At 44.2% G+C, this 13,110-nt stretch overlaps 1 protein-coding gene across 1 annotated transcript in view; it reads right to left on the bottom strand.

Moving 5' to 3' along the window:
* Nucleotides 1-13,110, bottom strand: part of ABCC4 (ATP binding cassette subfamily C member 4 (PEL blood group)) — a 210,620-nt gene that overhangs the window by 55,422 nt on the left and 142,088 nt on the right. Inside the window, exon 25 of the mRNA XM_075918815.2 lies at nt 12,755-12,946. Coding sequence (XP_075774930.2) covers nt 12,755-12,946 — 192 coding nt within the window. The remainder of the gene's footprint in view (nt 1-12,754; nt 12,947-13,110) is intronic.

Raw genomic sequence — 13,110 nt, 5'->3', positions numbered from 1 at the left:
TTAATGTTTTCTTTAAACAAAAAGCCTTCCTTAATATGAATGCCTAAATGAGAGACAATGTGGCCTAGTGAATAGAGCACCAGACTGGAACTTAGGAGTCCTGCGTTCCATTTCCAGCTCTGCCATTACCCTGTTGGTGACCTTGCACTACTCATGTCACTTCCCTGTGCCTCAAGTTCTCCATCTGTAAGAAGGGGGCAATGATGCTAACACTTCTTTGTAAAACACTTTGAGATCTGCCTATGGACATTACTAGTATTAAACAAGCTTTGCTAACAGCACTTGAGATAATTTTGAGTGAGATTCTCATGATCTTACTCAAGCTGAATAGTATCTATCTCAATGAGGAGCCCTACTAATGTCCAAACCAGTGTTTCTTAAACTTTTTAAGACCACGGAACACAAAACAATACTATTTTTTTGTGCGGAACACCTATGAAAATTTTCTTTAAAAAACTGTTGTCAGACAAAAAAAAGACAAAAACAAAGAAGTAACAAAAAAGAAAGAAGAGGTCACAGCACACCTGTGAGTTGTTCACGGAACACCAGTGTTCTACAGAACATAGTTTAAGAAACACTGGTCCAAATTAACAACTGGGCTACCAAAAGTATCTGAGCAAAAGGCATGGAGAGATGGTCAGTGTTCTCTCTAAGCTGCATGGCAGCACTGCTTCACAGGTGATTAATCCACTTCCTAAACAGTCAGTCAGCTCCAGGCATGGAGCTCTGAGCCTCTGATTGGGTGGGGCTGATTAGTCACCTGTGAAGCTGTGCTGCCACACAGCTTAGTGGGAACACTGGAGATGGTCCTATGTTTGCCATAAAGGAGCTGCAGTAAAGAGGAAACTATGGTTGGCTGGGGCAATGAATTCCTTTTACAACTTAGCTTTGAAAGTCCAGATCACTGAAAGGGACTTCACAGAGATGCTGCTTTTCTCAAAGCTCAGAACACCAGAGCCACACATCTCACAAGCAAGGATCTGCAGAGGTCATTCATTCACAATAGGTGGAAAGAGACTAAACAACCCTAGATGATATTATAAAGCACAACACAGTCTAAAATTCCTCTCAGAAAAGAAGAATGCATAAAAAGAATATCCATCAATATGGATATTCACAAGGAGTTGCTCAAAGACCAGAGGATTAAAAATCAGTACTAGCAACAGCAACCACATGGAGAAGCAGTCCAACTAATACATTCGGTCAGTAAGGCTTTCATGGTAATGACAAGGCAGTAAAAATGCAAAATAAGGGAATGCTAACAAAACTTTTACAAATATATCAAATGAAAAAAGTACTTGGAGACAGTCGGTCTATTAATAAATGAAGCAAAGAACAAAATTAATGTTGACTAAATATGAGTCAGTGAACTCCTTTTTGCAAAAAATCTGTCTTCAACAAGAAGCAGGTAAAGGATTACTTATCAAAACAGAATGTACCCCCAAACAACAGTCTGACATGGTACAGCTTGGGGGTAACTCTCTATATAGATGTGCTCTGGGAAAACCTGTTACAGTAGAAACTTAGAGTCACAAACACCAGAAATACAAACTGATCACTCAACACACAAAAGTATGCAATCAGGCAGCAGAGACCAACCCATCCACCAGTAAATAATGTACAATATAGTACTGTGTTAAATATAAACTATCAAAAAAGGGACAGTCTAACACAAGATTTGACAAGGCAAGGAAACTGTTTCTGCGCTTGTTTCATTTAAATTAAGATAGTTAAAAGCAACATTTTTCTTCCTCATAAAGTTAAAGTAAAGTTTCAAAGCTATACTTAGTCAATGTTCAGTGGTAAACTTTTGAATAACCAAAGTTACAAACACTTCAGAGTTACGAACAACCTCCAGACTCAGGGGGTGCGTCTAGACTACATGGCTCCGTTGACGGAGCCATGTAAAGTAGTTTACTCGACATAGTCAAAGAAGCGGGGATTTAAATAATCCCCGCTTCATTAAAATAAAAATGGCCTCCACGCTGTGCCAACAATCAGCTGATCCGGCACAGCGTGGCAGTCTAGACGCGGCGCGGTCGACAAAGGAAGTCTTTGCCGACCGCTCCGATATGCCTCGTGAAACACCTCTAGACTGCCCGCACAGCGCAGAAGCCATTTTTATTTTAATGAAGCAGGGATTATTTAAATCCCCGAATCCCCGCTTCTTTGACTATTCCGAGTAAACTACTTTACATGGCTCCATTGATGGAGCCATGTAGTCTAGATGCACCCAGGGTGTTCATAACTCAGAGGTTCTATCCTATATATTACATTCAATTCTAGGTACCACATTTCCAGAGGGATATTGGCAAACACTGGAGGGGCTTCAGCGACGAGCAATAAAAATTACCATGGACTGAAGATATTGTTTTCTGAAGAAAGATAAAATGATTAAATATGTACAACAGTGGTTCTCAACCAGTGGTACAAATATACTTGGAGATATGCAGAGGTATTCCAGGGATACATCAACTCATTTAGATGTTTGCCTAGTTTTATATCAGGCTACGTAACAAGCATTAGTGAAGTCAGTACAAACTAAAATTTCACACACTTATTTGTTAATACTGTTCTATGTACATTATACACTGAAATGTAAGTACAATATTTGCATTCCAATTGATTTATATTTAATTATATATTAAAAATGAGAAGGTAAGCAATATTTCAATATTGTGCTGTGACATTTCTACATTTTTCAGTCTAATTCTGTAAGCAAGCAGTTTTTAAGTGAGGTGAAACCTGGGGTATACGCCAAACAAATCAGACTTCTGAAAGAAGTACTTGGAATATTTGCAAGAGCCGTGATTTCATCGATGCAGATAGTCTCGCCACTGATGCAGATCATAACTTTTCCACACCATCCTATTTTGCACAGTACCGTATTTTCCGGCGTATAAGACGACTTTTGATGCTAAAAAACATCCCCCAAAAATCGGGGGTCGTCTTATACGCCGGGTATACAGGCGGCGGGGCAGCCCAGCCCAGGTGCGCCTGGGCTGCCCCGCCACCCGAGCCCCTCCGTGGCTTTGCAAAGCCGCAGAGGGGCTCTGGCGGCGGGGCAGCCCAGGCGCACCTGGGATGCCCCGCTGCCGGCTTCCCCCGAGGCTTTGCAAAGCCGCCGAGGGACTCCGGCGGCGGGGCAGCCCAGGCGCGCCGGGGCTGTCCCGCTGCCGGGGCGTCCTCAGAGGCTTTGCTCTGGCAAAGCCTCAAAGGCGCGGGACCCGCCGCTGCTGCGGCTTTGCTCCCGGTGCCTCTGGTCTGCTGGGGACCGTCTCCAGCAGACCAGGGACACCGGGAGCAAAGCTGGGGAGGCGGAGGGGCGCTGGGGTATAAGACGAAAACCTATCTTTTAACTAAACAATTAGAGGGTCGTCTTATACGCCCAGTAGCCTTATACGCCAGAAAATACGGTACTCATCCATGTCCTTCCATGAATCTTCCATAAAGGAGCCACCCATTAAAATTCTACTCTGTTGCCTCATTGTGGCATGGAGGTAAACCCGGTCTCTCGAAGGCTATGCCAGCGAAGCGTAAGCTCCAGCAGCTTCTACCAAGTTGGAAAGGTTTCATAGAATCATAGGACTGGAAGGGACCTCAAGAGGTCATCGAGTCCAGCCCCCCGTTTCAAGTATAGCCCTGGCGGCAGACTGTGTGTCCATACCGTCCAAGGACCAGCCTAGCAAAATACAGAGAGGTTCATCACCAGAGGGCTGGTCATCAGGTGACGATTTGGCCACAGCAGCTATGAATACTACGAAAGGGGTCCAGTAGTCTAAACAGGTTGAGAACCACTGATGTACAGTACAGCAAGTGAAGAAAAGGACACATGACAGAAGAATATTTGAAAAGTACAAACATCAAACAAAAAAGAGCAATTACACATAGAGATATTAGAATGATATTAAGAGAAGGAAAAAGGGGAATTCTAGGAAAAAATGTCTAAAAAGACCTATGGAACAAGTCCCAAGCAAAGTAACAGAACCTATATTAAAAAAATTACACCCAGATCCAGCACAAGAAAATGTACTGGAAGAAGGACTGGATAATCTAAAAGGTTTTTTTCCACCTCTAAATTTTCCAATTCTATTATTTTATTGAATAATTTTTTCATGTAGGTTAGTTCAAACACTAAGTACTATGTAAATGCTAATAATTATTTTGCTGTTACCAAAAATACAGCATCGTTTTAGCAAATTTGTTTAAAGGCATGGTATAAAAGTAAAAGGAAAAAATAATTGAAATGATCAGATTTATTCCTGAAGAAATTCTACTAAAATTTTTCTTCCTTCAAAAAGATAAATCAAAGAAAAAGCTGAATAGGGAATACACATAAAAAGTGTTTTAAAAATGAACTCAAAAGCATTTCTTTTGAAAACCTTAGTGATATACAACATTGAATTAACAACATCAAGGAAAACATTATCAAAATATAGAGTAACCCTTAAAATAAAAATGCAGCAGTTTAAATGTTGTCAACATCTCTCTTTCAAGCAGGCATTGAATGAAAGCACTGCATTTTTCAGTGTTTGACCAAAAATACAAATGGATTTCTCTAAATTGACTACAGGCTACTAAAATTAACATGAATGTGAATAGGCTGTCAGTAAACAGAGTTTTATTCTCTTGTATAAATCATGTTATTCAAAAGGCACATTATTTTTCCATATACAGATCATACTCAAATGTGCCCTGCAAAGATGGGTCCCCATCCTGCCACTGACACCCTTGTGAAGCCCTAAGCCAATGGCCACCTCCATACATCCAAAGGTCTGTCTGCAGGATTGGGCCCCTGATTTCTAAATACCACTCAGATTTAGGCCATCCAGACAAAGAAAATAAGGTATGTTTAGCAAATGTACAAATCAACATGTGTGAGTGTATTTTTAAACACCACCTAGCATCTAGCTTTGACAATAACAGTAGTGTTTAAAAGTTACCCTGTCTTTGGTTTGGTCTACCTTTAAAACTTAAACCATAAGAACATAAAAGCATAATAGTGATAGAAATGTAGCCGTGTTAGTCTGGGGTAGCTGAAGCAAAATGCAGGACAATGTAGCACTTTAAAGACTAACAAGATGGTTTATTAGATGATGAGCTTTCGTGGGCCAGACCCACTTCCTTAGATCAAATAGTGTCTTCCACTATTTGATCTGAGGAAGTGGGTCTGGCCCACGAAAGCTCATCATCTAATAAACCATCTTGTTAGTCTTTAAAGTGCTACATTGTCCTGCATTTTGCTTTATAAAAGCATAAGTATCCTGTTTTCCGACAGTGGCAAATGCCAAGTGATTCAAATGAATGAACACAGCAGGGTATCCACCTCCAATCATCTAGTCCTAGCTTCTGGAAGTCAGAGACTTAGGGACATCCAAGAGCATAGGGTTGCCCCCCCACCTCTGCCCCCCAACTATTGCAGATAACAGCACGGATGGACCTATCCTATATGATGGGATGGCCAAGCTTACTGACACTCTGAGATGCATACCACAATCTTCAGAAGTTTAAAAGCCAGGTGCACCTGTTGGGGTTTGAGGCTTCAGCCCCAGGGGTTGTGTCTGCTGGTGCTTGGGGCTTCAGCTCACCACAGAGTGTCCTGCCAGGCATCAGTGCACCTGCTGGGGCTCAGGATTTCAGCCCCGCAGCAGAGCGTTGGGCCTAGAGCAGAGGTTCTCAATCTATGTCCTGAGAGCCACTTGGGACCCAGTCAGCACAGAGCTGCGATCCATGTGACTTCCTCAAGGCCATACAGCTAGTATAGACATTGTGTGGACATAACCCACATAACACAGAGAGAGCAGTATATGCAATGCACAATGGCAAATAGGTTGAGAACCATGTGGCTAGTGGCTTCTGCTCTGTGGGAGGGGAGAGGTATTCTCAGGGCTTCAACAGGAGGTACCTGACAGTGCTTGAGGTTTCAGCCATGCTCCTGCTGAAGGAGCTTGCAGGGATTTCATTTATAGCACTATATTTTTAATTTTACCTAACAACCTCACTTTTGTGTGGCTCCTTTTTCTAAATTTAATTGATACCATGGTGGGCTGCTTTGGTGTTTTCCCTGCCATACTGATGTGAAATTTAATTAAATTATAGTCACTATTACAAGCAGTTCAACTATATTCACTGTGCTCCACTTAGGACTAAATCAAGAACTGCCTCTTCTCTTGTGAGTTCCAGGACTAGCTGCTCCAAGAAGCTTTCACAGTGTAGCCAAACTCTTTATCTACATTAGGTGCTAAGTACTGTTTGAAGCCTTGGGGCATGTCTACACTGGGGAGTTATTTCTAAAATAAATCCCCTTATTTTGAAATAACGTGAGGAGAGTCCACACTACGGGCATGTCTACACAGCAGAGCTAAACTCAAAATAAGCTACACAACTTAAGCTACGCTAATTGCATAGCTTAAGATGAAATAGCTTGTTTTGACTTTTAGCTCTGTCTACACGTCACTTATTTCAAAATAGAGCACAATTCCCCAGACTTCCTCATACAATGAGGGTTACAGGAGTCATAGTAAGAAGCCAGTTATTTTGAATTTATTTTGAAATAGCGGGCTTGCTGTATAGATGCACACTACGTTATTTTAAAATAACTGGTGTTATTCCAAAGTAATGCTTCTTTATAGACATAGCCTATCAAGCCTGTTATTTCAAAATAATGGGCTTGTTATTTTGAAATAACTACTCCTGCTTGTGAAAGAGGAATATGTTTATTTCAAAACAGTTTTTTCAGGAGTTATTATTTTGAAATAACCTAGTAGTGTAGTCATAACCTTAGAGGACAGAGAAAAAACACCTTGACCTAGTTTCTCTTTAAACCTTAGGTTAATACAGCTACAACTAAAGCACTCAGGGGAATGAAAAATCCATACACCTGTGCATTGTAGCTACCATCTAATCCCCACTATAGAGGCAGCTAGACTGACAGAAGAATGCTTTTATTGACTGGCTTTGGGAGATGATGTTCCTACAGTGAATGTCCTGTTCTTATGTTCTTAAGTGATGGAAAAACACCTTCCATCACTGTCATCTGCGTCTACACTTTGGGACTGCAGCAGTATAGCTTTGGTGGCATACATATACCATGGCATCTCCTGTAGCGTAGACATGGCCTGAAATGATAGCAAAAAATGATTCCCTCTTATTAAAATCTAGGGAACAAGGGCAGATACGTGGAACCCTATTGTTTTACACATTGTAGTGATGATGGTCTACTGTCGTATCACATGATACATTACCAAAACCAGCAGCTTCTAAAAGGAAACCAATCTCTCTCCAGTGCTGCAACTTTATTTAGTAAACGTACTTTAGGAAGACAAACCCCCTGTGCAATCATGAAGGCTGTGTCTAGACTACAGGCTTCTTTTGGAAGAAGCTTTTTTTGGAGGAGATCTTCCAAAAAAACTTCTTCCGAAAGAGGGCGTCCACGCTGCAAAAGTGCATCGAAAAAGCAATCTGCTTTTTTGAAAAAGAGCGTCCAGACTGAATGGACACTCTCTCACATGTAAGCTGTGATTACTATGGACAGAATGGCCACCAGGGCACCTGTGTTTTTTCCTCTTCTTCCGAAAGAACTCCTTCTTCCCTGTCTATACATGCCTTTTTGTGAAAGAGCTCTTTTGCAAAAAGGCTTCTTCCTCGTAGAATGAGGATTACCTATGCTGGAAAAACCCCTCTGTTCTTTCAATTTTCTTGCAGAAGAACGCAATTGCGGTGTGGCCATTCCTCAAGTTTTGTCGGAAAAACGGTCGTTTTTCTGACAAAACTCTGTAGTGTAGTCATACCCTGTGATCCAAAAAAAACCAGTAAGTGGTCAGCCACTGTCTGGGCACCTTTCTTATTTCTGGTCTTTTATTTTATTTGTTTCTTGCCATGAAATTTAAATCTTCATATTCACTAGAGTGGCTTATTATAACTGCTACACAGCTGGCCCAAAGGCAAGAAGAGTACAGAGAAGATAAACAGCTTTTTTTCTACACTTTGTAAACTCCTTGCCCTCAACTCCCACTTACCTTTCTCCGTGAAATCATCTTTGTACAGGATAGACAGGCGGAATTCTTGTAACATGCTTGTTATTAAAATGATTCACTTGAGGAATGGAACAGAGGCTGGGGCTGAATGGAAGTGCATTTAACAAATTAAGCAAGGGCAACAATTGTATAGAACTAAACCAACCTCCCAGGGAAGATTTCTTACTAAAAAAAAATACATGTGCATTTGAAATGTGGCAAAACATGAATTAACACTGCTGGGCTCTAATTTCATTTTGTCTATGGGGGAAACTTGCCTTATCACACTCTTTCAATTGAGATGGAGTCAAAATTAGTTGGATGGGGCAAAAGGAGAAGAGTCAAAAGTTTTCTTAGTGAGGGATTTTTATTTCTGTGTTTCTTTTGGCTATCAATCTAATTAATGCAGGCAGTTAATTGGATAAATGGCCAAAAGGAACTGAAATAAGATTCCCACAATATTAAAATTATACAGTTAACTTTTTTCCCTTTTCTTCTCCCCAATCCTGGGATTATGTGTGTGTGCATGCACCCTCCTTTCTTTTTTATTGTAGCGGTCCATCTTTTGCATTGGCATTCCCTGGCCCTTTGTCTTTTCCTTAGTGGATCCTCTGGGTATGTCTAGACTGCATCCCTCTGTCAGGAGAGGGATGCAGATTAGGCAGGTCGACACTGCAAATGAGGCAGAGATTTAAATATCCCGTGTCTAATTTTCATAAAAATGGCCACCATGTTTTGCCGCCTCAGCGCTTTGTTGGCAAAAAGTGGCAGTCTAGAGGGGGATCTGTCAAGAAAGAAAGCCTTTTTCAACAGATCCCTTATGGCTCCTGAAAGGAGGTTTACAGGATCTGTCGAAAACGGCTTTCTTTCTAGACAGATCCCCCTCTAGACTGCCACTTTTTGCTGACAAAGTGCTGAGTCGGCAAAACACGACAGCCATTTTAATGCAAATTAGGTGCAGGCTATTTAAATCCCTGCCTCATTTGCAATGTTGACCTGCCTAATCTGCATCCCTCTGCCGACAGAGGGATGCAGTCTAGAAATTCCTTCAGTGTCCCTTTGTATGGTTCTACCTGCCTCCCGTCTTTCCTATCCATACTTAGCTTCCTAATAGTTTTGCTTCTTAAGACCAGCACTGGTGGAAAAGGTATTAAACTTGTATCTAAACTTCACATGCAGCTAGCTAACTGTTGAAATCATTAGAGCAGCTTTGTCTTCTCAGTAAGGATGTTAAGGACTAGTCGACTATCCAATAAGCAAAAGCTTATCGGATAGTGAGTCAACTAGTTGATTACCCCTTTCCCCTTTGCTGCCTCTATCCGATAGAGGCAGCAAAGGGGGGTGGGATGAGGTACTTCAAAGGGGCAGCCCTTTGAAACACCAGGGCGGCGTTTCTAAGTGGCGCTCTGGAGCCCGGAGTCAGCTGGGGACTCCCCAGCTGATCCGGGACTCCACAGCACTTCCATGGACTCCGGGATCAGCTGGGGAGCCTGGGGATCAGTTCTGGGGTAATGCTGCGGGGAGCCCCGGCTCCACGCGGCATATCAAATCCGCAGTGCAGCATAGAGCCTGGGGTCAGTGGAGGACTCTGAGTCCCATGCTGACCCCAGGCTCCATGCTGCACTGTGGCTTTGAAATGCACATGCCCATTGGGAACTCTTGTCCATTTCAAAGCTGGCACACCGTGTGCAGCCCAGAGTAAGCGGGACTTCCCGCTGGCCCTGGACTGCAGGCAGAGTTCTGCATTCCTGCAGCAAGAGGCTTTTGTACATTTCAAAGGAGGAATGAGAAAGTGCCTATTGACTAGTCGAGTAGTCGATGGAAATTCCATCGACTACTTGACTAGTCAATTAACCGCTAGTTAACATCCTTACTCCTCAGTGCTAGAGACAGAGTATGCAGTAAAGCAAAGTTTGATTTTCCCAAATAAGCATTTATTTGTAGTTTATGGATCCAATCACAGGATCAAGGCCTGCCTTTGTTTTATTATTATTATTGGTATTACATAGTACCTAAAGGCTTGAACCCCACTGGGGCATGCACTTTACAAACATGTAACGAAGAAAAAGTCCCTTCTCTGAATGACTACATTCTAGGGTGGGTTTTTTTGGTTTTGGAGTTGATGCATTAGGGCAATCACAAAGTCCCTACTTTCTCAAATTCTTAAGTAAGGGTACGTCTACACTACAGCGCTAGTTCGAACTAACTTAGTTCGAATTACTTGATTCAAACTAAGCTAATTCGAACTAACGCGTCTAGAACTAAAAACTAGTTCGAATTAGCGTTTTGCTAATTTGAACTAGCAAGTCCACATTGAGTGGACTCTGAACAGGGCTTAAGGATGGCCGGAAGCAGTGCCGGCAGGGCATAAGAGGAGGACTTAGAGCATGGAGATGCTGTCTCAGGCTAGCCGAGGGATGCGCTTAAAGGGTCCCGACCCCCACCCCGGACACACAGTTCTAAGGGGTGCCCCGCTTGCAAAGAAGTTCTGGCTTGGAGTGCCCGGAGTACCCACACTGGGCACATCACACCACTTGGCCATCAGCCCAGCTGCACTTGCCGCAGGCTGCCATCTGGGGAGAGGGGGCAATTGGGGGGCTGCAGGAGAGCTTCCACCCCCAGAAGCCCGCAGAGCCAGCCCAGTCCTCCCCATCGGGGGCTCGTACCCCATTCCTCCCTCACCTCCTTCCACTTACCCTTCCCTAGCCCCCCTTCTTATTGATGTACAAAATAAAGATAACGTGTCTTCCAAAATGGAATCTGTCTTTATTCAACAAAACTGGGGGAGACTGGGAAAAGGAGGTGGGAGAGGGGAAGAGAGAGGCTGGGAGAGGGGAGGGCAACTAAAATGATCTGGGGTTGGGAACAGGTCCCAGATGAAGAGAGCCTAAAGAGACTGGGACTTTTCAGCTTAGAAAAGAGGAGACGGAGGGGGGACAGGATAGAGGTCTCTAAAAGCAGGAGTTGGGTGGAGAGGGTGCATACAGAAAAGTTCTTCATTAGTTCCCATAATAGAAGGACTAGAGGACACCAAAGGAAAGGAATGGGTAGCAGGCTTCAAACTAGTAACAGAAAGTTGTTCTTCACAAAGCAAAGAGTCAACCTGTGGAACTCCTTGCTGCAGGAGGCTGTGAAGGCTACAACTAGAACAGAGTTTAAAGGGAAGTGAGATCAAGTCATGGAGGTTGGGTTCATGGAGTGGTATTAGCCAGGGGGTAGGAGTGGTGTCCCTGCCCAAGGTTTGTGGAAGGCTGGAGAGGGATGGCACGAGACAAATGGCTTGGTCACTGTCTTCGGTCCATCCCCTCCAGGGTCCCTAGGGTTGGCCGCTGTCGGCAGACAGGCTACTGGGCTAGATGGACCTTTGGTCTGACCCAGGATGGCCATTGTAAGCTCAGGGCTCAGAGTCAGGGGGTCTCAGTGGACCACCTTGATTCTCTTGCACACCTGCTCCTGGGTGGCCAGGCTGGCAGCTCTCCTGCCCTAGCCGGACACTTTCCTGTGCCTAGTGTGGAGATCGTGGACGAGGTCCACGATGTCTGCACTAGCCTAGGTGGGTGCCCGCCTCTTGTGGTCCCGGGCAAGCTCCCGGGAGTCGCCAGCCTGGTCCCGGGAAGAGGGGGAGGGCTGGGGGGCATCGGGTGGGTGGCTCGATCCGTGCCAGGTGCAGGGTCTGCTGGCTGGGTGCTGGCAGGCTTGCACCTGGCACGGGCACCGTAGCCAGCCTGTGCCCCTTTAAGGGGTCCGGGGCCAGGAGGGGGGCAATAGAGTTTCCCTGGTGTTGGCCAGAGTGGCCACCAGGGAAAGCTGGGGAGGGCTAGCCTCCCACTAGTTTGAATTAAGGGGCTACACACCCCTTAATTCAAACTAGCTAGTTCGAACTAGGCTTAATCCTCGTGCAATGAGGTTTTCCTAGTTCGAACTAAGCGCTCCGCTAGTTCGAATTAAGTTCGAACTAGCGGAGCGCTAGTGTAGCGCCTATGAAAGTTAGTTCGAACTAACGTCCGTTAGTTCGAATTAACTTTGTAGTGTAGACATACCCTATGAAGGAAATGCCTGCCCAGGCCCTCTCCCCACTGGGGAGAAGCCAAAAGCAATGCATGGGTAGGGGCGGGGCAGGTTGATGCAGGGTCATATGCCCCTCACCTGATTTTTTTGCCAGGGTTTGCTAGTCCCGTTCGGTCACATGATGCCTCTAGCCCCACTCCCTGCACAGCAGTCCCCGGAGCTGGTAAGCTGGAATTTGCAGCCATGAGGTGAGGAAGCAGCAAGCAGCTGGGAACAGCAGGGAGAGCTGCTGCTTTTTGGAGTTGCCTCTTCCTGCAGGGCTGAAGGAGTGGCCCCTTCCTTGCTGTTGGTTCTCCACAGTGAGCTAATACTGGGGAGCTGCAGGGAGGGGCAGCTGGGAATAGGAGGGGGCATACCTTGGGGTATGACTCAACTGGTTGTGGATGGATGGAGGAAATATTTAAATTGTGTCCCTATCTCAGCAGGCACCAGTCATTTTTGGCAGAAGCCCCCAAACTTCCATCCACCCCAGCCTGATTGGTGGAGAAAGAGAATGTTGGGGGCTCCAGAAGCCACACTTGAATTGTAAAAAAGATGTATGCAGATAACAGGCTGTAGTTTGGTCACACATAGTAAATTTTGTAGCATTGTATAGAGTTGGAAAAAAACCATAAGAATTGCCTCCTTAACTAAAATGTTGTGTCTATTTGAAATGAGCATGCAATGCTTACCTTTTCTTTTGATTTAATGAGAACAGAAAAGTGCCTCAACACCAAGGGGCCATCTAAGCTGTATGTGAAGTTAACGTTTTCAAAGGCTATTACACCTTGGCTTGGCCATTCAGCCGATGGGCGTTTGTTGGACTCCCAAGGAGCTTCCTTTTCAAGTTCCGTGTATTCCATTACTCTTTCGACTGAGATCATCTAGAAAAAAAAAGTTATAAAAGCTATAAATTCAATCTCGTTTGAAGCTTGCATAGCATTTTGATTATTTAAAAAAGTTAGGAAATGACACCAGACATTTTCTTTCCATCATATGAGAGAGAAAGAGAGAGAGGACAAGCCATGGTATTGTCCTATTTTTATTA

This window comes from Pelodiscus sinensis, chromosome 1 (genome assembly GCF_052426305.1).
Source record: "Pelodiscus sinensis isolate ZL-2025 chromosome 1, ASM5242630v1, whole genome shotgun sequence".
NCBI lineage: Eukaryota > Metazoa > Chordata > Testudines > Trionychidae > Pelodiscus > Pelodiscus sinensis.
The sequence above is the reverse complement of the archived record's forward strand: the minus strand, read 5'-3'. Positions and strand labels throughout refer to the sequence as shown.